This window comes from Lithobates pipiens, unplaced genomic scaffold, assembly GCF_037356315.1.
Source record: "Lithobates pipiens isolate NorthernLeopardFrog02 unplaced genomic scaffold, aLitPip1_a1.2 Scaffold_22, whole genome shotgun sequence".
NCBI classification, from domain to species: domain Eukaryota; kingdom Metazoa; phylum Chordata; class Amphibia; order Anura; family Ranidae; genus Lithobates; species Lithobates pipiens.
Genome location: NW_027507784.1, coordinates 250,620,875 through 250,646,658, shown reverse-complemented (window position 1 = coordinate 250,646,658; position 25,784 = coordinate 250,620,875). Strand labels below are relative to the sequence as shown.

The 25,784-nt window shown below is 44.8% G+C and overlaps 1 protein-coding gene across 1 annotated transcript in view; it reads left to right on the top strand.

Moving 5' to 3' along the window:
* The window catches only part of SMG1 (SMG1 nonsense mediated mRNA decay associated PI3K related kinase), a gene marked incomplete in the record, with an annotated part of 420,057 nt that overhangs the window by 311,664 nt on the left and 82,609 nt on the right, over positions 1–25,784 (top strand). The window contains 3 exon segments of the mRNA XM_077448938.1: positions 78–250; positions 7,712–7,991; positions 16,305–16,577. Of these exon segments, the coding sequence (XP_077305064.1) occupies positions 78–250; positions 7,712–7,991; positions 16,305–16,577 (726 nt within the window).

Sequence of the window (25,784 nt, the reverse complement as noted above, 5' to 3'; positions counted from 1 at the left end):
ATGTAAAGGCTGCTTTTGTAACTCTGATACTTATGTTGTCTTTTTGAATATTTATTGCTGTGTTTTTTTCATTTTAGATATTCAGAACACACCCAGCTTCAGACACAGCAGAGGGCAGTCCAGGAAGCCATCCAAGTGAAGCTGAATGAATTTGAGCAGTGGATCACACAGTATCAAACTGCCTTCAGCAATCTGGAGGCCACTAAACTGGCAGGCCTACTTCAAGAAATAAGCAGCCAGATGGATTTAGGTATCTCTTCTTTTTTTTTTTTTTTTTTTACTTGTCAACATGTCAAAATGAATCACGCACCAACGCTCCTAATCTGCTTTGTAATTTAAGTGTAATTATTTATATAAAATAATTTAAGCAGGGCTGTGTTCTAGATAGTGTATAAAATAGTAAAGCATTTTTAATTTGAAATTGCTTTGCATATATTATCGTCTTGAATATTTTAAGGGACTGTATAGTAGTTTTATTTATAATGCAGTTCTATTGTTCAGCCTGGTAAAAATGAAATTTAGCAATTAAGATTTCTTTGTTTTTGAGCCACCAAATGAAGCCTAAGACAGATTCACACTGTCTGGAGAGGCACGGACGGTGGGTCTTCATTACATTCACCAGCTTTAACTTAAAACTGTTGGAGCTCTACTGGCCTTTTACACTTAAAGTGAACTTTACATAGGGATAGCCATATTGGGCTTGCACTTTACATGTGTATAGTACTAGTGCCTGGTTCAAAGTTCCCTAGTTTGGCTGTTGAGGATATGGCGACTACCCCCATCCCACACAATTTTTCTAAGGATCTTTTTAAGCTTTATATTGCTTACGGTATGAGAAACCATTGATTAGATGATCCTGCCAGGTTTGCCTGCGTATACCATTTTGTATATTATGCACCACTGCAAGCTCTTGAAGACGCGCATAAGGCTCGGTTCACACAGGGGCGACACGACTTCAGGACGACTTTGTGAGGCAACTTGGAGACGACTTGAACACGACTTTTAGACACGACCTGGGGCGACTTACAAGTCGCCCCAGGTCAGGCGACTTTTGCCGTGGCCAATGAGCTCTGAAGGGGGAACTCCACGCCAAATTTCTGAAAATTTTTTTCAAGGGGACATCAACCGATGACCCCGCCCCTTGTCCTTATATAAGTCGCCGCGCAGCGCGTCCCTAGCATTGCGGCCGGAGAGAGCGTTGAGTCAACATCTCCAGGAGAAGAAGAAGAACGGAAGGCAGCGGCGGCTATAGAAGACCGGGCCACCGCCTGTAAAAGAGCTATAAGAAGGCGCAGTGGCCCGGCAGAAGAACCGAAGAGGGGAACAAGACCCCCGAAGTCAGAAGAAGAGGGCGGCGGCGAGGAAGAAAGCCGGGCTCCGCTAGTAAAAGAGCTACAAGAAGATAGCGGAGGAGTCCGGCGAGAAGACCCCCGAAGACGGAAGACCCCCGGAGCTGTGCAATAAACTATTTTATCTTGTGTGTTTTTTTTTTTTTGTACTTTATTTTACAGGTGAATGGGTAGGGGTACATTGTACCCCATACTCATTCACATAGGGTGGGGGGGCCAGTATTCCTATAAGCCCCCTGCCCGCAGACCCCGACAACCAACGGCCAGGGTTGTCGGGAAGAGGCCCTTGTCCTCATCAACATGGGGACAAGGTGCTTTGGGGTGGGGGGGCTGCACGCCCCCCCAAGGCACCCCCCCATGTTGAGGGCACGCGGCCTGGTACGGCTCAGGAGGGGGGGGACGCCCGCTCGTCCCCACCCCCTTTCCTGGCCAGCCGGGTAGCGTGCTCGGATAAGGGTCTGGTGTGGATCTGGGGGGACCCCCACGCCGTTTTTTTCGGCGTAGGGGGTTCCTTTTGGAATCCATACCAGACCTAAGGGCCTGGTATGCTCTCAGAGGGGGAACCCACGCCAATTTTTTTTCAGAAATTTGGCGTGGAGTTTCCCCTTCAGAGCTAATAATTCTGTTAAAGTCGCCTCCGTATAGACAGAGATCCGACTTGGAGGCGACCTCCATTGAAATCAATGGGTACAAGTCACCTACAAGTCGGATTCGAGTAGTACAGGAACTTCTTTTGAAGTCGGAGCGACTGTCAGTAGCGTGCATTAAGACGGCTCTCATTCACTTACATTGATTTTTAAATGTTGTCCGACCTGAGGCGACTAGGGGCGACCTGAAGTCGGATCGCAGTTGCCCCTGTGTGAACCGAGCCTAAGGGTGCGTAACATGTAGAGTTTTCTACGTCTCTACCACCAACCAGCTGTTCCTCCTATTCATATCATTTTCATTTGAATCCGTATTAATCGATCTGTTTCACTGTGGTAATAGTTGGTTGTGTTGGGTGATGCGAGCGTCGTTTAGACCAAACATGTTATGTTTTTAACATGTTATGTCAATATTGTAAATTTTGACAAAAAATAACCAATTAACTAGCAGGGCCTAACTGTCACTGTAAAAATATACTTTGCCTATCTTAAGTGTCCGGTGTCGGTCAGTAGAGTAGGGTAGTTCAGGCTAATATTCACTCTATTGAAGGCCTAAAAAAACACTCCAGCCTCTGTATTGAAGTACAGTCAAAGCTTTTTTTTGGCTGTACTTCTCCTATGGATTACAGGAGTGCAGTTTTGTCCGGTCAGTTTTCCCCGAAGCCCTGACCAACACCTGGCTTGTCAGAGAGTCTGAGACCGCCCCTCCCACTCACTCCACAGTGAGTGCTGGAGGGGCAGAGCGGAGAGCCAGTGACTGACGGTCACTGCTCAGAGTGGTGGTGAACTGCGCGATTGCGGTGTTTGATCACTCAGCTCTCACTGAAAGCCAACTGGGGATAAATGCTGCATCCACATAGGTGCGTATGGTTTTTTTTTTTTTTGTTTTTTTTGTTTTTTTTTTTTTTATAATATATATATATATATATATATATATATATATATATATATATATATATATATATATATATATATATATATTATACAAATTCCATCACCCTGAAGAAGCCAGGGAGAATGTCACAGATCAGCTGCGAAGCTGATCTGTGTCTCACCTTTATTGCTGTAGGTCGGCTGGTACCTGTTGTTCCATTAGCTGCTCTGTGCACTCTGCAGCTATGGATGTTGCCGCCCCTCACCTGTTGCCTAATATGATTCCTTCCTGCTACTTCCTGTCCAGCCCCTCATGTGCTTCTCTATTTAAATCCCTTTCAAACTAGCTACTGGTTGCTTGAGCACCATTTGTTTCTGAGCTCCCTTCGTGTAACCTGTTTCACCTGACCTCTCGTGAACTGATCTCTTGTGTACCGACCCGACTTGTTCTGATTACGTTGTCTGCAGCCGCCCTGACCTTTGCTCAATATCCGGCTCTCCTTTGCTTCATCCATCCATCCTTGTCTACAGTGTCTTCTGGTACTTCCCTAGCGAGCAGGGTGAACCCGGGGGTCGTGACCTGGGGTCAGCACGCAGCTAAGCTCAAACCCATGGGAGGGGGTTCCTGGCAGAATACCAGCTGGCCCTTATATTTCACACCCTGGAGGATCCCGTGTCACCTGCTCGCCTGTGGGCTTACTGTAAGTAGTACCATGACAGAAGATGCCAGCAAGGGACCTTGCACACATCGAACTGTTGATACCCAAGTATTTTTTTACTTTAGTTTCTCTTCAAGAGACCTGTTAAGTTTTTCCATATTGATAAGCAATTAGAATGGGCAATTGAGAACTGGGTTTTAAAAAAATGTATGGTGTAGACAGCCTAGCCTCTAGAATCAACAACAAACTACCTTTTTTTTTTATATATATATATTTTTTTTTCCATAACCATTGATACTCCAGATTATGTAAAGAGAAAAGGAGTGGGGGAGAAAGTGCCACTTGGTGTAGTATGCATAAATATCATAGAGAAATGGAGCATTAAGGTCATGTACTTACGGGTCTGGTCACTACATATCAATATGTAATTAGTACGATGTTCAGCAAACAGCAGTCTTTCCGTTATCTCCAGTAGGCGTGCAAAAGGAGCAAGAAAAGAGAGGGTGCACCATTTTATGTAGTAGTTTATTAAAGCGTTACTAAATCCACTACGGTAAAATCAGTCTGTATATGCAGTAAAGCATGCTGCTTGTTCTCGCTGTGAAATCTTAGGGGTTAATCCGCCACATTGCATAAAAAGGCTGTTTGATCCTTGCTTCTCTGATCCTCCCCTCCTTCGCTGCCTCCTAATAATTTCCTGATAACAGAGTTTATGGAGTCAGGCTGCACGTGCTCAGTTCGGTGTGTATTGCTAGAAGTTTTTTTTATTTTATTTTTTTCTTGAGAGGGTGCATTTGTTAAGCACAGGGCCGATCAGCCCTGTACAGCCAGAGGATCAAGGGTCTTGCAGTCTCATAGGACAGTTAGAAGATCAGAGGACGACTCCTACAAGCTTTAACTAGTGCTTGGCTGGACACTGATACAAGTTACAAGACTGCTATATACTGCTGATAAGAAAAGGTATTTAGCAGTTTATATTTACTAACATAATTGCATTTCTGTGTACTGTGGGAGACCAGATATAGTGAATGCAGGCTCCTGGATTTCGTGACACGAAGTGTAAACAGTATACAATGTTGCACTCGGTCACGAAATGGGCATTATCGTACAGCTCCAGCAGGTGTCAGTCCAATGTATAGCCTCATAGGAGGTGATAGATGGGTGCCAGGAAAAGCCAATTATGTGTCTGTAAAAGGCAGCCGCTGTGGACTGCAGAGAAGGCAACACTCGCCCAACAGGGTGGCCGGTATGACCTCCCACGTGGTGTGCCATCTGGTGTATTAAGCTTCTCCTTGCAGCACCTTGTGCATCACTCTGATCTCAGCTTGGTTCTCTCTGCCTTTCTGAAATCGCCATTCAAAACTTTATCAAGGATATTATTTTTTGTGAGATACTGTGTGTGTGTGTGTGTGTGTGTGTGTGTATATATTTTTTAAATTCTAATTCTTTTTTTGCTAGTGTCCTCAGGTGATGGATGCCTTTCTCGGAGAGTGGTTTTCTGGTTTAATTCCATATGAAGACCTCCTTTGGCTTTTTACATGGGCAAATCCCCTCTTCCCCTGGCTTCATTGATGCCACTGCAGCAATATGATTGCAGCTTTCAGATCACTCACCCCTCTGCAGCCCCTCAGGGAACCACACCCAAACCTTGCAGCACAGAAGATGCAAGGCCAGCCTGTAAAATTGCTTTTCGCACTAGGCAGTGCAGTATAGTTGGCTCCAGAGTGCTCTACGGGCCTAGGGCAGTTCCAATCCAAATCCCATTAGTTCCAGCCCTTGGAAACTGACGTGGTGAAGTGAGAAATTTTAGCCCAGTGGTATCGTCCCATACCCTGGTGCCTCAAGTCTGGGAGCAGCATGCGCCACTTTAAAATGGTCTGCCACAGCCGTAAGCATAATGTGTGCCACTTTTCAGTCCTAAGACACATTGTGGCTGAACTCTTCAGCCCTATTTTGGCATACAATATCCCCTTCTGTCTGTAAAGTCCGGTCTTCTGTAGGTGGTGCACTGCTCTCCCCCTTGTACTGGGGCACCATCTTGAGCATATTACTATGAAAAACTGCAGACAGGCACACTACTCTGTTCCTGTTTGTGGCTCGGGTCTCCTTATCAATCTTCAATGTGTTATCCAGCAGCCTCAGTCGTGGGATACAGGATGGGTGCAGCCCTTCTGCTCTGCAGCAACAATCTATGCACTGATTAAAGTTGAGTACCCCATGAATGGATCTCCTCACCCTCATAGTGGATGTCAGGCAGTAGGAAGATGGGACAAGGATGCAGTTCAGCATACGCTGTGCAAAGAGCCAGGATGAGGTTATTCAGGTTTCCTTATAAAACTGAACCTGTCTGTACATCTTGAAGTCTCTTCGTATTCCCTCTGGTACTAATTGCTCCTCCTTTTTAGTCTTTATGGCAGACCTGATGGGGAGGATTTCTGCTGTCTCAAGGACTGGTGTACTATCCTGCTTCAGTTGCTGGGTTTTACAACTTGGCTATTGAAATCAAAGTCCTGAAAGATCCGTTCGCTCTGGCGACTCTATTCCTACGGTGCTTAAAGCTAGGAAATTGGCCACTTGTAGGATCCATCATCACACTTAAAAGTGTGAGTCACAGAAGTTTCATCTTAGATTATACTCTGTGGGATGTATTCTGTCCTTTCACCAGTCGGGCTGGAGCAACATTTAGCCTCAAGCCCCCGGGAGGGTCATGTCTCTGCATTGTTCATTCTTTCAGTGAATTTACAACCTTAACAATTCCCTGTTTTTCATAAAGACAATGTTTCCTCCTTCCACCTTAATTACAGCATCATCCTATCTTCTCTGTATTCTGCTCTTAAGTGCTTTGGAAAGATTTCTCCACATTGTTTAGTAAATGCATGCTTCTCCAAGCACGCTTCCACCTTCACCTCCCATGTAAAAATAACTGCTCATCATGACAATCAACTTGTTTCCTCATATAAAAATGGCAAAAAAGATCAAAGTTATTTTATTATTCTATAAAATAAATACCATTTACAAACAGTCTTGCAAATATCACTCCTTTTTGATTTGATTCCCCTCCTAGCGTGTTGACCTCACAGATGGGGGTGGGACCAATCCCACCATGCAGCTTTAACTATACACAGTAGATTTAATTAATTCACCTGGGTGAAATTTTTTTGGGTGGACTTCGTATAGTGTAGTGTTTTGAATTTCTTTGGCTCATTTTTAGCTACTTTATAAGGTACTATAAAATGGACCCAAAGCCACTAAATTCCCTTTAAAACCAAATTGCACTTGTTTGACCCGTAGAATCTAGCCTGTTGGCTTTTTTTTTCTTTCTTAGAGCTTTGCAAAAATGCATGCATGCATATAGGGCCTACTTTAAATTATTTTTTCACAAAATGCTGTTTTAGCAAATATGAGTGAGCTTTGCTGTTATTTTATTTTAACTACAGCTGCATAGTGGGGTTTATTTACTAAAACTGCAGAGTGTAAAATCAGGCTCGCTTCTGACTGCAGCTTGTTCAATTAAGTTTGGCAATAAAACCTGGAAGCATATTGGTTTCTATGCAGGAGTGAGCCTGATTCTGCACTATCCAGCTTTAGCAAATAAACCCCAGTGTGTCCGAGAGCAGTGGTTCTCAACCCTGTCCTCAAGTACCCCTAACAGGCCATGTTTGCAGGTTTTCCTTTATCTTGCATAGGTGCTCTAAATGGGAGTCAACGGCTTGGTATTTTGGACAGATATTTTATCTAAGAGAAACTCCCAAAACATGGCCTGTTGTGGGTACTTGAGGACAGGGTTGAGAACCGCTGTCTTAGAGTACCTTTGCACCATACGGTCACTTTGTTTTACTTAAAGGATCCGTCCACCAAACACTTTGGTTGAATGATTCCCTGCCTTTATGTACAGCTTTTTAATTTCAGTAGTACTCTACTCTCCAGCATTTCAATCCACATTGTAAAATAAGTTAACAGTTAAGTAGCATATTTGAGGCTTCCACTATAATGGTATCACCAACTGCTGCAGTTTACAAATACATTCAATCCATCCAAATTGTAAGTGTTAGTTTTTGGTGGGCATTCTTTAACCCCCGAATAAGATGCACGTTTTTTGATCTACTCAAGTGCATATGTTGGCTTAAAATTTCTGAAAAAAATTCTGCCTATGTTACTTTACTAATTACTCTTTTTCACTCAACAGGTCCTCCCAGCTATGTACCTGCCACAGCTTTCCTACAAAATGCTGGCCAGGCACATCTCATCACTCAATGTGAGCAATATGAGGCAGAAATGGGAGCCTTGCTACAACAGAGACGCTCTGTGCTTCGGGGCTGCTTGGAAAATCTTCACAACTACGCAACTGTAGCACTTTTGTACCCCAAATCAGTGTTCCAAAAACACAGAATGGAGCAGTGGAAGACCTGGATGGAGGAACTTATATGCAACATGACCATGGAGCACTGTCAGGAAATATATACAAAGTAAGTAAAGGTTTAAATATTTAATATAAATGTAATATATCACTGCTTATAGATCATTGTTTTACAAATCTCATAACTTGTACATTATCAAACATGTATCATTGACCTACTATTGGGGAAATGCAATAGTAGATGCATGAAAATAGTTCCTGAAGCAGAACAGTGTAAAACCAACAAACATCCTGTTCCAGGAAATAGTTTCACCATAAAATTGTTAATTGCAGTGTGAAGCTGGCACATCCACTGTCCAGTGGTTACACCTATCAGGTAATCCTCTACATGCACACTGTTATGGGCTTCTTGCTGGCATTTGACTGATAGACAAGGGGCAAAATCACAGCAGTGAACTCTTTTGTGGCATCTCAAAGATGCTGGGAATGAGAGATTACCTAACAGAAAAATGAATGTAAACAAAGCAACAGTTAGTGTTTTTTTTTTTCTTCTTTTGTTACAACAAATATCAGGGCACCCTGTAGGTGGAGTAGACTTGGTCATTGGGGGAGTCTTGTTTCCCTGGTAACATTTTAGAGCTTTGGGTAATTAAGCTGTCTCTGCAGTGTTGGACTACTGTCCTGCTGGAAGGTTGTCCGATCTTAATTCTTTCAGACAGTGCCATAACAATGGCCTGCATCAACCATCAGAAGGAGCCAGAAGTCTCACCAAGGCAAGAGAGGTAGTAAGGATTCTGTCCTCAGTAAAAAAATATTGTTCCAGATTGCCTGCTATGTACATCTGAGGTGCAAAAGACTGGCAGACTGGCAGGCAGGCTTCCTCAGTCAGCAATGTCTAGACCTGGGACAGTGATCCTTACACCTGGAAGTGTTGTAGAACCCGTGCTACAAATAAAGGATACAGAATGTAAACCTCCTGACCTCTAAGTGCAACACCAAAACTGGAAAGTTTTTTTTGTCTCCAGGTAAAGGGAAACAGTGGATGCTTTGGTGGGTCCGTGTGATCAGTACACCCTAATCTGCACCTTTCCTCCCCTGAAACGTGTTTATCTGCTTTGCAAGATCGATATAGAGGATTCCGGTGATCATTGCGCCTGACTGGCATTGGCAGTTGTGGTACACCAATCTGGTAACTCATGGCAGATACTCTGTGGAGTCTACGAGATTGGCAAGATCTTTTTTTCAAGATTTACAATCCTACTTCATGGTATCTAGCTTTAATGACATGACAATTGAGACCTAGGTTTGGAAAGAAAGGTGTATCTCCTAAATCTGTGATTCCCACAATGCTATAAACTAGGAAGACTACTTCTTGCATAGTCTTATCAGATGTGGAAGGACTACTTTACTGGGTCTGGACCAGCATTTGACTCTGGTTTCAGAGACCATTGGCCTTTCATTCCTTTTGTTTGGGGGAAGTTGTCCATTGAGCTCCCCCTGTGATTTTGTGGGTTCTGGGTCTGGTTCTTTCTGCACTTCAGAATCCACCGTTTGGACCCGTTCGAGACATTCCTCTCTACTCTGATCCACAATTCTTTGTAACCGGCACCTCTGCGGGGCAAGTTTCTACACTGGCAGCCTTATCCTACAAAGAACTATTTAGGATTTTTGCATAGCAACGAGGAGGTCTGCAGGCCCAGGACTTTCCTCTCACTTCAGATAGTTATGCCGTGAACCTCAAGCAAGACTTTTTACTTCCATCTCTCTGTCCAGTCCCAGTTCACGAAAATGAAACTTTCCTCCATTGTCTGGAATGTTTCAGGCTGTGAGTGGTCCATCCCTCCGCCACTGGGGGCTGTGTATTATCCAGAGGGGGGGGCTGTGTACTGTTGGGGTGCTGTGTACTGTTGGGGGGCTGTGTGGTGTTGGGGGGCCTGTGTGGTGTTGGGGGGCCTGGGGCCTGTGTGTTGTGGGCATTCAATTTTGGTTGACCAAAATGATTTTATTGGGCTAAAATGTACTGGAGATTTTAGTTGATTAAAATATGATGACTAAAATGGCATTATAGTCCTAAGACTAAAACTACTGTAAATTGAAATTTGCTGCAAAAATTAACACTGACCTCAGACAGACTATTGTCCAATCTTAAGGATCAAGTGCTGCAATTTTATTCCAGGGTGTGCATCATGCAGTTGTTTTCCAGACTTGCAAGGCTGCCACCTGGTCTGTCTTTTACACATTTTCTAAGCTCTACCAGACAAATGTTCAGGCTTCATCTGATGCCAGTGTTCAGTCCTCCTTTTTAGGCAGGAGTAGCCTGAATATGAATTATTTTTCTGTGCTCCTTAAAGTGGTTGTAAACCCTTACAAACCACTTTGACCTACAGGTAAGCCTAGATTAAGGCTTACCTGTAGGTCCAAGAAATATCTCCTAAACCTATACGGTTTAGGAGATATTTACAAAAAGACAGCCACCGCTGTCTACGGCACATGCGCCGTAGACAGCGGTGCACTGGGCAGGCCGCAGATCGCGGCGATATGCCGCGAGTGTCGGCTCCCGTGTGCATGCGCGGGAGTGATGTCATCGCTGCTCCGGCAAATCACAGCGCCCGAGCAGTGACACTTGGAAGTCATTCCAGGATCCATGGCAGTGGCGGACATGAAGACGGAGGACCGCTTCGGGGGCTTCGTTCTTAGGTAAGTTATTCATAATGAGCTAGTATGCTATGCATACTAGCTTATTATGCCTTTGCCTTGCAGGTTCCTTTTTTTTATTTTATTTTTTCAACTGCCTTTACTTCCTCTTTAATAGTTTCAAACAAATGAATACTATCTTTAAAACATAGGGTTAGTAGTAGTTCACAGATGATGTAATCTTTATCTCGGAAGGGGACACAACCAATCTATAGCCACTGTTGCCCATGAGCTCAATTGAAGCTTACGGGATCTGTCTTGGCCAATTTATTTCAGAACACATGCCAACAATCAGCCAATAACAATAAATGTTGCAAATCTACACTCGTTTCACAACCTATTTTTAATGACGACACAAAGTAAAAAAAAAAGAAATTTGGTACAGACTCACCCCAGTCCCTTTTAAAAATTATACTTCATCACATCCTAGGTTACTTTTTGGAGAGCACTGACGCTCAAAACGTGTTGGCACAAAGCAAGATTCAACAGTTCACCAAAACAGACAACATCATGCAAACCTCCATGTGATTCTTTAGGTGTGATATCTCATCTGCCAGGCTCTAGTCATTTGATGAGCCAGTAAGCCGGGCTCGTCAAATCATTACTCCTTGCTCATCTCATTTAAATTGTATGTATGCTTACCTTTCCATGCAATATGGCAGAAGTAAATTCATATCAATATAGGTAGCATGATCCATATCTTCTCAAAGAGTCAGAATAAGGACCATAGTGTCTCATGACTTTTTTTTTTTTTTTTTTTTTCACCACAAGGAGCAGTCTTTTCAGCCAATACGAATAAAGATTTTACCACAGGTTCTGTGAATTTTTGAACTTGAGGCCCTTTGATGTTGTAGAGCTCCCTATTTGGGCTCCGTTTCCACATTTTGTGAATCCCAGCAGTGAATCCTACTGCAGGTGATCGCTGGCTGTACGAACAGTTGCGAATAGCGATTTGCACACACCTGTCCTTTCCAGTTGCAGGAATTGGCAGACTCTTGCTGCTGGAAATTGTAGCGCGTATATATAAACTTTTAGCCCTAAACCAAGCATACATGGATTGAATATTGGCTGGTTCAGCAGGGCCCAGCCACATTTTGATCATTGTTTGGGCACCCTGGTTGTACAGAACTCAATCTACGGATCGAGTTCTGTACAACCAGCCTGTCAGGTTTTTCCCGACCGATCAGTGCCACCAGCTACATCCGGCAGCACTGATCAGTTTGTCCTGATTGCGGAGATGTCTTCCCATTGTCGAACGCAATAGCTCAGCCTGAATGATTTTGGTATAAATTATATCCATCTATGGCCAGCTTAAAAGAGCTGCTGTCTAGTTAATAGAGCCAGTGTATGTGTTTGCTGTGTAGTTTTCAATGAATACAGTCTTATTAGACTGTAAACAAGTACCCATTTTTCTTTCGTTCATTGACGGACACAGCTTTAAATCTTGACCGTAGGGTTATCACGCCACCTTCACGAGAGGGCTACGCAGAACATGTAATACATGTGAAAACAGAACTGTACAGTTCCGATCAGGGGGCAGTCCCTCTGGCTATAACCCATCAGCCTCCTTCCTGCAGCTCAGCTTTTTTCTGCCTAGTGAAGAAGGACCTAGGCTCCCTGTCGGGACCATCGGTCCTGGGGATTTCTTTTCTGTAATGTCTGCCTTTTGCGCAAGATATTGATCCTGTGATCTGCTATCAACAGCCAGCTGGGTGACATGCTGGATAAATATAGATCCTTGTAGTCTCCCCAGCACGGCCAGTGAGCGTGAGCAGGCTCTAGCTACTCGCTGGGTTGGCCACAACATGCTCCTCAGGCTCCAGGGCCAGCCGGTGAGCTACATGCTCCTGGGCAGACATGACTGGACTTTGGATGTCATATGACCGTCCCCTTCCCCTCTACAGAAGTTTGGGTGGGTGTTGAACCTCAAGTCGGTACTGGTGCCGTCTCCGCTCCTGGAGTGCCTAGGCTTACTGTTGGACTCCGTGGAAGGGAGAGTTTCTCCCTTCAGACAAACTGCAGACTCCGAGCCGCGGTGAAGTTGTTGATGAACAGCAGGTGGTCGTCGCTGCGTTTCTGCGTGCGAGTTCTGGGCCTCATGGTAGCCTCCTTCGAGGCGGTACCGTACGCTCAATTTCACACCAGAGTCTTGCAGAGGGAGATGCTGTCCAAATGGGGCAAATCTCCGTTATCCCTGGATCGGCAGATTCGGGTAAGCCAATTGGTAAGGAACTCTCTTCTCTGGTGGCTGAGGTCTCCGGCCCTTCGGTCCAGAAAATCGTTCCTGCCTCTTCAATGGACGCCAACCTGACCGGCCAGGGTGGAGTGCTGGGGGTACAGTTGACCCAGGGCTCGTGGGAGGAATCCCAGCTGCCGATCATTGTGCTCAAGCTTCGAGCGATCAGGCTTTGTGTCTCCACATGGTCAATGTGGCTACAAGGGCGTCCGATCAGGATCCAGTCACAGTGCCATGGCGGTGGCATAGCATATGTCAATAATCAAGGAAGCACGAGAGGTCACTCGCATCCTCCGGTGGGCAGAGTGACATGTACCGACCCTGTCAGCCATATACATCCCGGGAGTAGAAAACTGGCAGGCAGATTACTTAAGTCACCTGATGCTGGACCCAGGAGAATGGTCGTTGCATCCAGTGGTGTTCAGGCTTCTTTGCCTGCGGTGGGGCACACCAGATGTGGATTTCCTGGCCTCTCGGCTCAATTCGAAAGGTGCAGAGGTTCGTGTCCAGGACGAGATCCATGGGCGGACACGTTGGTGGCTCCATGGGAGCAGTAGCGGCTGATTTACTCCTTCCCTCCGCTCAAATTGTTTCCACGTCTGCTTCGCAGAGTGGAGGCAGATGGGATTCCAGTAATACTGATTGGCCCCGGCATTCCTGGTACGCCGACCTAGTACGACTGGTGGCAGATGCTGCTTGGCGGTTGCCGATGCAAGAAGACCTTCTGTCACAAGGTCCAATACTCCATCCTGCTTTACCGTCACTGGTTTTAACGGCATGGCTGTTGAAAGCCAGGCGCTAAGGAACCGAGGTCTGTCTGACTCGGTAATCTTCACTATGCTGAGGTCACGAAAATCTTCTTCTCGGAAGATATACCATCTTATGTGGAAGGCTTATTTCTCCATGTGTGAGGTGATGGGGTGGCGTCCGCGCACCTATTCCTTTGCCAGGATCCTGCTGTTCTTACAGCGAGGAGTGGACCAGAAGCTGGCTTTAAGCACCATCAAGGGACAGATATCAGCCTTGGCTGTCTTTTTCCAATGACCCCTAGCGTCACTCGTTGGTAAGCACCTTTGTGGAAGGGGTTCGGCATGTAGTCCCTCCGGTGTGACCACCACTACTTCAGTGGGATCTGAACCTGGTGCTATCGGCGCTTCAGAAACTGCCGTTTGAGAACCTCAAGGAAATTCCCTTATTGACTTTTTCTCAGAAAGTAGTCTTTCTAGTGGCTATTACATCTGCCAGGAGGGTTTTTGAGTTGGCGGCCTTGTCTTGCAAGTCACCATATCTGGTTTTCCACAAGGATAAGGTGGTGTTGTGTCTGCAACCTTCCTTTCTTCCAAAGGTGGTTTCGGCTTTTCATCTCAATGAGGACATCGTGCTACCATCCCTGTGTCTTAAGCCAGGACATCCTAAGAAGGTGGCCCTCCATTCCCTGGACGTGGTCCGGGCCCTAAGGGTATATCTGACTGCCACGTCTCCCTTCCGGAAGTCAGACTTTGTTTCAGTGGCTGGTCCGAAAAAGGGCTGGCGGTCTCGTCGACCACCATTTCACGGTGGATCAGACAGATCGTGGTCCAGGCTTACGCCTTGAAGGGGCAGGTGCCCCCCTTTCCTGTCACGTCCCATTCCACCAGGGCAATTGGGACCTCCTGGGCTTTCCGACATCAAACATCTGTCTCCCAGGCATGTTAGGCAGTGACTTGGTCGCCCGTTTACACTTTCACAAAGTTCTACAAAGTTGATGTAAGTGCATCTTCAGATGCTTATTTTGGCCGCAAAGTTTTGCAGTTTTGTTTGTGTTAGAGCATTTTGTTTGTAAACACATTCTGATGCATACGTTGGCCGCAAGTTCTGATGCAATGGTTTCAGATGGCAACTCCTCCGTTGAGGAGCGCCTCTGGCTGTGGGTGAAGTTATGTTTGCTGTTTCCACCCCTCATTCCGACACTGCTTGGGGACGTCCCTACGGTCAAGATTTAAAGGAGCTGTGTCTATCAATGAAGGAAAGAGAAAATAGGATTTTTGTACTCGCCATAAAATCCTTTTCTCTGAAATTCATTGACTGACACAGCACCCACCCCTTCTAATATTTTACGTTATACTGTTGATGTACTGAGCTGCAGGAAGCAGGCTGAGGGGTTATAGCCAGAGGAACCGCCCCCTGGGCGGAACTCTACAGCTCTGTTTTCACATGTTACATGTTCTGCCTAGTCCTCTCCTGAAGGTGGCGTGATAACCTTATGGTCAACATTTAAAGGAGCTGTGTCCGTCAATGAACTTCTTAGAAAAAGAAACGTATGAATAATTCCTGTAGAGACAATAACTGTTTAGAATAAATTAGAATTGAACTGATTTTCTGAAGTTAATGTGAAGAGTAGCTTGAGCTAGTTAAGACTAGTGCGATGCGGGAACCAGAGTGATTACAGCGCCAGTTCCCGCGTTGCTTCTCTCCCGCAGGCAGTTCACACTGCCCTCTGCAAACCGCTGCAGCTGTCATTACATTTTTATTGACACCCCCAGAACAGTTCACAGATCGCAGTGCGGATTCTTACAGGAATTGGATCGCATAGGTGAGGACACCCATGCAATCAGATTCCAGTGTGGGGAAAAAGATGACGTTCCTCTTCATGTTCAGATTTCTAGCAGAATTCACTCTACCTTGACTAAGGCCCCTATTCCAGCTGAAGAAAAACAGCCTGAAATCATAATGCTGCCTGCCTGCCACCACCATGCTTCACTGTGGGTATGGTGTTCTTTTGGTGTTGTGCAGTATTGTTTTTACGCCAAACATCTTATGGAATTATAGCCATAATTTGCAACCTTGGTTTCATCAGACCATAACACATTTCCCACATGCTTTTGGGAGACTTCAGATGTGTTTTTGCAAAATTTAGCCAGGCTTGGATGTTTTTCTTAAGAAAAGGCTTCCGTCTTGCCACGCTACCCCATAGCCCAGACATATGAAGAATACAAGAGTGTGTTGTCACATGTACCACACAGTCAGTACTTGCCAGATATTCCTGCAGTGCCTTTAATGTTGCTGTAGACCTCTTGGCAACCTCCCTGACCAGTTTTCTTCATCAATTTTGGAGGGATGTCCAGTTATTGGTAATGTGCCATATTTTATCCACTTCATGATGACTGTCTTCACGGTGTTCCATGGTATATCTAATGCCTTGGAAAATCTAGAACAGCTGAACTTTATTGGGGATAATCAGAGGCACTTTAACTGTTGGCAGGTGTGTAGTGACTCCTACTTGACATGAGTTTGAATGTGATAAGCAGGTGTGCACACTTATGCAACCACATTATTTTATTTTTTTTACGTTTACTTCAGTACTTTAGTTTTGAAATGATTTTTTATTTTTTTTTAATCACAGAAACCTGGGGTGTGTAGACTTTTTATATCCAATGTACATAAGCACTTCGATTAAGTTTGTGACCAAAATTGTAACAAGCCGACCTTGATCACATCATTATTTTGTTACAGGTATGAATTGCAGTATGCTCCTCAGCCCCCCCAAGCTGTCTGTCAGTTCCTTTCTGCCACTGAGTTGGCCCTGCAGCGCTATTATGCTGATACAAATAACAGGCTTTTGAGGCAAGTGGAACGACTGAAACAGGAGGTGGCAACCGTTCCAGTTTGTGAAGAGCAACTGAAAGAAATTGAGCGCTGTATTAAAGTTTTTCTGCATGAAAATGATGAGGAGGGTTCACTGAGTCTGGCTAGTGTGGTCGTATCTGCTCTCTGCGCTCTTACAAGGTAATGAAAATAATACGGATATAAACATTTTGGTTTTTAGGAAAGTGTAAATTGTGCTACAGTGAGGAAAGAAAGTATTTGATCACCTGCTAATTTTGTAGATTTGCCCTCTGACAGAAATGATCAGTCTATAATTTTTATTTCAACAGAGACAGAAGAACAAAAATCCAGAAAAACGCATTTCAAAAAAGTTTTAAATTGATTTGCGTTTTAATGAATGACTAGTCAGGTCCATAAATATTGGGAAATCAACACAATTCTAATATTTTTGGCTCTATACGCCACCACAATGGATTTGAAATGAAACAAACAAGATGAGCTTTAACTGCAGACTTTCAGCTTTAATTTGAGGGTATTTACATCCAAATCAGGTGAACGGTGTAGGAATTACAACAGTTTGTATATGTGCCTCCCACTTTTTAAGGGACCAAAAAGTAATGGGACAATTGGCTACTCAGCTGTTCCATGGCCAGGTGTGTTATTCCCTCATTATCCCATTTACAAGGCACAGATAAAAGGTCCAGAGTTCATTTCAAGTGTGCTATTTGCATTTGGAATCTGTTGCTGTCAACTCTCAATATGAGAGCCAAAGAGCTGTCATCAGTGAAGCAAGCCATCATTAGGCTGAAAAAACAAAACAAACCCATCGGAGAGATGGCAAAAACATTAGGTGTGGCCAAATCAACAGTTTGGAACATCCTTAACCACTTCCCGACCGCCGCACGACGATGTACGTCGACAGAATGGCACGGGCAGGCATATGGGCGTACATGTACGTCCCTGCCTTCCCGCGGGTCGGGGGCCCGGTGCCCGCGGCGGTCGGTTTTCGTTCGGGAGCGATCCCGGACGAGGGGACGGCCATTCATTCATGGCCACCCCCTCGCGATCGCTCCCGACGAATAGAAAGTCTTCGTGACATCACTTCCTCTCCTGTAATGTAAACACAGGAGAGGAAGTGATGTAATCTCTCCTCCGTGACGGTATTTTTCGTTCCGACACCGAGGAGAGAGGATCGGTGAGTTGCACCAACACGACACTACACAGTAGAACATGCCAGGCACACTCACACCCCCCCGATCACCCCCCCAATTACCCCTGCCCCTGTCACAGTGACACCAATGTCATTTTTTTTTTTTTGCATTGGTGTCATTTGTGACTGTAATAACTGTTAGGGCAGTTAGGGTTAGCCCCCTTTAGTTCTAATGTACCCCCCTAACCCCCCCCCATAAAGGTTTAACCCCGTGATCACCCCCCGTCGCCAGTGTCACTAAGGCTGGGTTCACATTGCAGCGGTTTATGAGAACGAATGTGATTCGCACTGCAGTGCAAATCACATCCGATCTCTGTGCGATTCGAGTTCAGCCATTCGCCGCACCCGCCGCAAATTCGCACGGGACCCTTTTTTTGGTCCGCAGCAGAATCGGATCGCAAGGGTGTTCACACCATGCAATCCGAGTTTGCAGATCGCACTGCGATATGCGAACTGATCTGGGGGTGTCATTAACATTTCACTGACACTCCCAGCAGTTCGCATAGGGCAGTGTGAACTGCCGCCGGGAGGCATGCGATGCGGGAACCCGCCGCGGATTCGTGGCGTTCCCGCATCACTCCAGTGTGAACCCAGCCTAATAAGCGATCGTTTTTCTGATCGCTGTATTAGTGTCACAGGTGACGCTAGTTAGGCAGGTAGGTATTTAGGTTCGCCGCAGCTTTTTATAGCGCCAGGGACCCCCATATACTACCGCATAAAGCCCCCTGATTGCCCCCTAGTTAACCCTTTCACCAGTGATCACCATATAACTGTTACAGGTGACGCTGGTTGGTTAGTTATTTTTTTATAGTTTCAGGGCACCCGCCATTTATTACCTAGTCTCACTAGTGTACCCCTAAATTTAGGGGTGTCTACTTTCCAAAATGGGGTCATTTGGGGGGGGTTTTATGGCCTTCAAAACTGTAACGCCCTTAGAAAGCCTGAAGGCGGTGCTTGGTTTTCGGGGCCCCGTACGCGGCTAGGCTCCCAAAAAGTCCCACATATGTGGTATCCCCGTACTCAGGAGAAGCAGCAGAATTTATTTTGGGGTGTCATTTCACATATGCCCATGGCATGCGTGAGCAATATATCATTTAGTGACAACTTTGTGTAAAAAAAAAAAAAAAAAAAAAAAAATTTTTGTCATTATTCAATCGCTTGAGGCAAAAAAATAAAATATTCAATGGGCTCAACATGCCACTTATCAATTTCCTTAGGGGGGTCTACTTTCCAAAATGGGGTCATTTGGGGGGGTTTTGTACTGCCCTGCCATTTTAGCACCTCAAGAAATGAGATAGGCAGTCATAAACTAAAAGCTGCGTAAATTCCAGAAAACGTACCTTAGTTTGTAGATGTGACAACTTTTGCGCAAACCAATAAATATACAATTATTGACTTTTTTTTTACCAAAGACATGTGGCTGAATACATTTTGGCCTAAATGTATGACTAAAATTGAGTTTATTGGATTTTTCTAATAACAAAAAGTAGAAAATATCATTTTTTTTCAAAATTTGCGGTCTTTTTACGTTTATATCGCAAAAAATAAACATCGCAGAGGCAATCAAATACCATCAAAAGAAAGCTCTATTTGTGGGAAGAAAAGGCCGCAAATTTTGTTTGGGTACAACATTGCATGACCGCGCAATTACCAGTTAAAGCAGCGCAGTGCCAAATTGTAAAAAGACCTCTGGTCATTTACCAGCAAAATGGTCCGGTCTGAAAGTGGTTAAAAAGAGAGAGCGCATCGGGGAGCTCAGCAACACCAAAAGACCTGGAAGACCACGGAAAACTGTGGTGGATGACCGAAGAATTTCCCTTGTGAAGAAAACACCCTTTACAACAGTTGGCCAGATCAAGAGCACTCTCCAGGAGGTAGGTGTATGTGTGTCAAAGTCAACAATCAAGAGAGGCCTTCAGAGTGAATACAGAGGGTTCACCATCAGATGTAAACCATTGGTGAGCCTCAAAAACATGAAGGCCAGATTAGAGTTTGCCAAACAACATCTAAAAAAAGCCTTCACAGTTTTGGAACAACATCCTATGGACAGATGAGACCAAGATTAACTTGTACCAGAGTGATGGGAAGAGAAGAGTATGATGAAAGAAAGAAACTGCTCATGATCCAAAGCATATCACCTCATCAGTGAAGCATGGTGGTGGTAGTGTCATGGCGTGAGCATGTATGACTACCAATGAAACTGGTTCTCTTGTATTTATTGATGTGACTGCTGACAAAAGCAGCAGGATTAATTCTGAAGTGTTTCGGGCAAGATTATTTGCTCATATTCAGTAAAATACTTCGGAACTCATTGGACGGCGCTTCACAGTGCAGGTGGACAGTGACGCGAAGTATACCACGAAAGCAACCAAGGAGTTTAAGGGAAATAAGTGGAATGTTATGCAATGGCCAAGTGAATCACCTGACCTGAATCCGATTGAGCATGCATTTCAATTGCGGATGACAAAACTGAAGGGAAAATGCCCCAAGAACAAGCAGGAACTGAAGACCGTCGCAGTAGAGGCCTGGCAGAGCATCACCAAAGATGAAACCCAGCGTCTGGTGATGTCTATGCATTCCAGACTTGAGGTTGTTATTGACTGCAAAGGATTTGCAACCAAGTATTGAAAAGTGAAAGTTTGAACGATGATTGTTAATCTGTCCCATTACTTTTGGTCCCTTTAAAAAGTGTCAGACACAAACTGTTGTAATTCCTATGCGGTTCACCGATTTGGATGTAAATACCCTCAAATTAGCTGAAAGTTTTCAGTTAAAGCACATCTTGTTCGTTTCATTTCAAATCCATTGTGGTGGTGTATAAAACCAGACGTGCTGTTTGCATGGTGCAGTTATCCCTGTCGGAGAAGTTCCATCAGGATAGCCCAAGTATTTACAGCAGCAGGTATAGTAGTCTTTCGCACTTCACGTGAGCCGACGTTGGCAAGAATTCACTAACAAAGCACTTACCAATATGGCTGAGAGGAGAGCTTAAAACGGGAGTGTTTGTGCTGATTTAAGTGAAACATCGGGACCTATCGCACACAATTCTGTACAGAAACCCAGGCTGGGGGAAAAGCCACATGCTTTTATTGACCCCATATCTCACTGTAAATGGGTCAGATCATGCCATATTCCTATTACAAGGGATGTTTACATTCCTTGTAATAGGAATAAAAGTCCTCAATTAATTTTTATTTTTTAAGTGTCAAACTAAAAAAATAAAAATAAAATTAACAGTAAAAAAAAAAATGTAAAGGGCCCCTGTCCCCCCGTGAGCTCGTACACAGAAGCGAACGCATATGTAAATCCCGCCCACATATGAAAACTGTGTTCAAACCACACATGTGAGGTATCGCCGCGAACGTTAGAGCGAGAGCACTAATTCTAGCTCTAGACCACCTCCTGTAACCTAAAACATGTAACCAGTAAAAAAAATTTAGCGTCGCCTATGGGGATTTTTAAATACCAAAGTTTGGCGACATTCCATGAGCGCGTGCAATTTTGAAGCGTGACATGTTGGGTATCTATTTACTTGGAGTATTCTCCTCTTTCACATTATGCAAAAAAATTGGGCTAACTTTACTGTTTATTTTTTTTTTTTAAGCATGAAACAGTTTTTTTTTTTTTTTTTTTTTTTTTCTGAAATGACCGCCATTGTATTCTCTAGGGTCTTTGCTAAAAAAACATTTATAATGTTTGGGGGTTCTATGTAATTTTCGAGCAAAAAAAAATTAGGAATTTTACATGTAGCAGAGAAATGTCAGAATTGGCCTGGGCGCGAAGTGGTTAAAAAGAGATCTAGCTAGCTGGTAAGCGGCAGTAATTTCATTGGAGGATCTTCCCTTGGTGTACCCTGTCACTTCTTTGAGGGTGTCGTGTGCGTTGTCACTATTTAGGATTGAAGACTTGCCTCTCTACTTTAGTTGTGTACTATCAATTTATTTTTAATTTATTTATCATCGATTTTCTTTTTTACGGTTTGTTAAATCACAATTAAAGAGGAAGTAAACCCTGATGAGTTTACTTCCTCTTTTTTTCCCTGCAAAGGTAAAGCATAATGGACTACTATGCATCGCATAGTAGCCCATTATGTGTCACTTACCTGACACAGGAGCCAGCGAAGTCGCCGCTGTCCCCTGTAGTCCGCCGCATCCATCTTGCTTGTGGCGTCTCGCAGCTCCGCCGAATGACAGCGGCGAAGCCGCGATGACGTCACTCCCGCGCATGCGCACGGGAGTGGCGTCTCGCAGCTCCGCCGCGGTCATTCGGCAAAGCCGCGATGACGTCACTCCCGCGCATGCGCACGGGAGTCGACAAATGCGGCAGCTCCATTCTTGGAACTGCCGCGTTTAGTGCGCCTGCGCGCCGCTGTCTACGGCGCATGCGCCGTAGACAGCGGTGCCCGTTTTCGGGCAAATATCTCCTAAACCATATAGGTTTAGGAGATATTTCTTGGACCTACAGGTAAGCCTTAATCTAGGCTTACCTGTAGGTCAAAGTGGTTTGTAAGGGTTTACTTCCTCTTTAACATCACGTTGGTTATTGATTTTGGATAACACATATGTGATTAAGATTGATACATTTTTATTGCACGTTAGGAGTATTATTTAAATATACTGCAGTTGAACTTGTAGTATTTATTTATATATCGTTTTTCACAAATGGTTTGCAGGTTTCAGCACAGCTTTTATTTATGTATGAAACAAAAAAGATTAGCATTGTATTGATGTCCCAATATTTATGGACCTGACTGTAAATATTTGATCCTCCATCAATCCGCAAGATTTATGGCTCCCAGGTGTCTTCTGTACAGGTAATGAGCTGAGATTTGGAGCACTCTCTCTTCTATTGATTGATCCTAATCTCAGCTTGTTACCTGTATAAAAGACACCTGTCCACAGAAGCAATCAGGTTCCAAACTCTCCACCATGGCCAAGACCAAAGAGCTGTCCAAAGATGTCAAGGAGAAGATTGTAAATATACACAAGGCAGGAATGGGCTACAAGACCATTGGCAAGCAACTTGGTGAGAGGGTGACAACAGTTGGTGCTGTCAATCTCCCTCGTCTGGGGCTCCATGCAAGATCTCACCTCATGGAGTCTCAATGATCATGAGAATGGTGAGGAATCATCCCAGAACTACACAGGAGAATCTTGTCGGTGATCTCAAGGCAGTTGGGATCATAGTCACCAAGAAAAAAACTGGCACCGCACTACGCTTTGGTGGACTGAAATCCTGCAGCAGGTGAAAAATAGGAGAAACTCTTAACTCTCGCTCTTAACTACCTAATAAAATCTAAACTAACATTAAAAAACAGCAGCTACTAAAGTGTGATACACACCAAAATGCAAAGAAATAGCTGCGCTGATAATTTATCCCCCCCCCCCAGGGGGAAACCTTAAAGCGAAGGTCCACCCTAAAATGGACCTCCGCTCATCGGAATCCCCCCCCTCCGGCGCCACAATCGGCACCTTTCAGGGGGGAGGGGGGTGCAGTTACCTGGATAATCCAGGTAACTGCACCCACTTCCGGGCTAGCTTTCTGCGGAAAGGGGCGTACGTTACGCCCCTTTCCGCAAGCGCCCGCCCCCTTCAGCAAGTGCCCCGCTGCCTGCTGGGAAACACACAGCTCCCAGAGGCAGCGGGGACCGTCCGGATTGCGCCGCGCGGCTCGCGCATGCGCAGTAGGGAACCGGGAAATGAAGCCGAAAGGCTCCATTTCCTGATTCCCATACCCAAGATGGCGGCGGCACGAGCGAGCGATCGGCTTCGGGTGCCGACATCGCGGGCGCGCTGGACAGGTAAGTGTCACTATGTAAAAGTCAGCAGCTGCAGTATTTGTAGCTGCTGGCTTTTAAAAAAAAAAACGCGGAGTCTCGGTGGACTCCCGCTTTAATACGTGAATCTCTCAAGCAGTTAAACATTTACATGAAATGGTGACTGTAAATGAAAAAATATAATAAATTACCAACTGATGAAAATTATTATAAAAACTGCTTAAATTAATATTTAAATCAATAAATGAATGTGAAAAAAATACACATAAATATAAATGGAAATAAATTATATAACAATTTGAAAAATAATAAATTGTGATGAAATAACCCAAAGTCCAAAGTGGATCAACTCAGATAAACTCCAATTAATATTTAAAACAGATCGTGCAGTCTTCCTTCACTAAAAAGTGCTAATGCCACAGAGAATGCACGCTTACCAGATGGCAAGCGTCAATAGCTCACACAAAATACCCAGCAGGGTCCCCTTAATAGTTCTCAAGTGGCAAAACTGCAGATCAGAATTAAACTGGAATCACACCCGATAGCAACCGAGGAAGACTTTCAATTGTGGGATGTTGATCTCTGATAGGGCGGTGAAGTGTGGAGCAGGTCCAGTCACGCCCTTCATTTTCATCCGTGATCAGAGATCCGGCAGCTGCCTGCCCTGACCTGCTCCATACTTCACCGCCCTCCAGAACCACCCAAGAACACCATCTTCACCGTCCAATATGGTGGTGGAAACATGCTTTGGGGGTTGTATTTCAGGTAAGGGGACAGGACAACTTCACTGCATCAAAGGGACAATGGACAGGGCCATGTACGGTCAAATCTTGGATGAGAACCTCCTTCCTTCAGCCAGAGCATTGAAAATGAGTCATGGATGGGTATTCCATCATTACAGCGGCATAGTGGTGTAGTGGTTAGCACTCTCACCTAGCAGTAAAAAGAGTCGCTGGTTCAAATCCCAACCACACTGCTACCTGCCTGGAGTTTGCATGTTCTCCCTGTGCCTGTGTGGGTTTCCTCCGGGTACTCCGGTTTCCCCCCACACTTCAAAGACTTGCAGGTAGGTTAATTTGGTTTCTGTCCAAAATTGGCCCTAGTATATGAATGGAGAATTTGGGTTGTGGGCTCCTTGATGGTAGGGACCAATGTGAGTGTGCAGTGTACAGGGATAGGGGTAGACACTCAGGTTGAACTGGATGGACTGGTGTCTTTTATTCAACATTACTAACTATGAAACAGTGACCCAAAACACATGGCCAAGGCAACAAAGTAGTGGATCAAGAAGAAGCACGTTAAGGTCCTGGAGACACCAAGCCAGTCTCCAGACATTAGTCCCATAGAAAATATGTGGGGAGCTCAAGGTTCAAGTTGCCAAACATCAGCCTTGAAACCTTAATGACTTGAAGTGGATGTGCAAAGAGGAGTGGGACAAAATCACTTGTGAGATGTGTGCAAACCTGGTGGTCAACTATAAGAAACGTCTGACCTCTGTGATTGCCAACTAGGGCTTTGCCACCAAATACTGAATCGTGTTTTGCAAAGGGGTCAAATACTTATTTCACTCATTAACCACTTGCCGCCCATCCTACAGCAAAATGACGGCGGCAAAGTGGTTTCAAAATCCTGACTGGGCCTCATATGACGTCCTCAGAATTTTGCAGGGGCGCGCATCACGGCGATCTTTGTTGAGGGGTGTCGGTCTGACACGCCGCAACTACGATCTCAGTAGAGAGTCTCCGACGGGGCTCCGAAGAGTCTGTCAGATGCTGGTAGAGGAGAGCCAATCGGCTGCTCCTCTGATGGGTGGTCTGTGCTGATCTATTGGCGCAGCCCCCCCCCCCCAAAGAATGCCCACACTGGACCACCAGGGATGCTCGATTATATTGAATTCTGGATAATTTGGAGGCCAAGTCAACACCTTGGACTCTTGTGTTTCTCAAACCATTCTTGAATTCATCAAGACCAGGCTACCTTCGTCCATTGATCTGTGGGTCCAATTCTAATGCTCATATATCCATTGTAGGTGCTTTTGGTTGTAGGCACGGGTCAGTATGCGCTACACAGCCCATATGCAGCAAACTGTGTGATCTGACACCTTTCTATTGGACAAAACAAAAAATATTGTAGGCGCTTCCAGGAATTAAAACCTCAAATTTTGCTATTCAGCTGCTGCAATCACCCATGTGTGTTCCCCACCAATCAAATTCAATTTAAAAATATTTGTTCCACTTCTGAGGAACAATGCTAATCAAATCAGTGCTAATAATTACACCTCTGTGTCTTGTGATTTATTAAAACAAACACGTGCCGTATAAATCAATAAATTTGCAAAAGCATCCATATATTATATAAAAGGCAATCCCATGTCCAATGATATATATTTCACTTCAAGTAC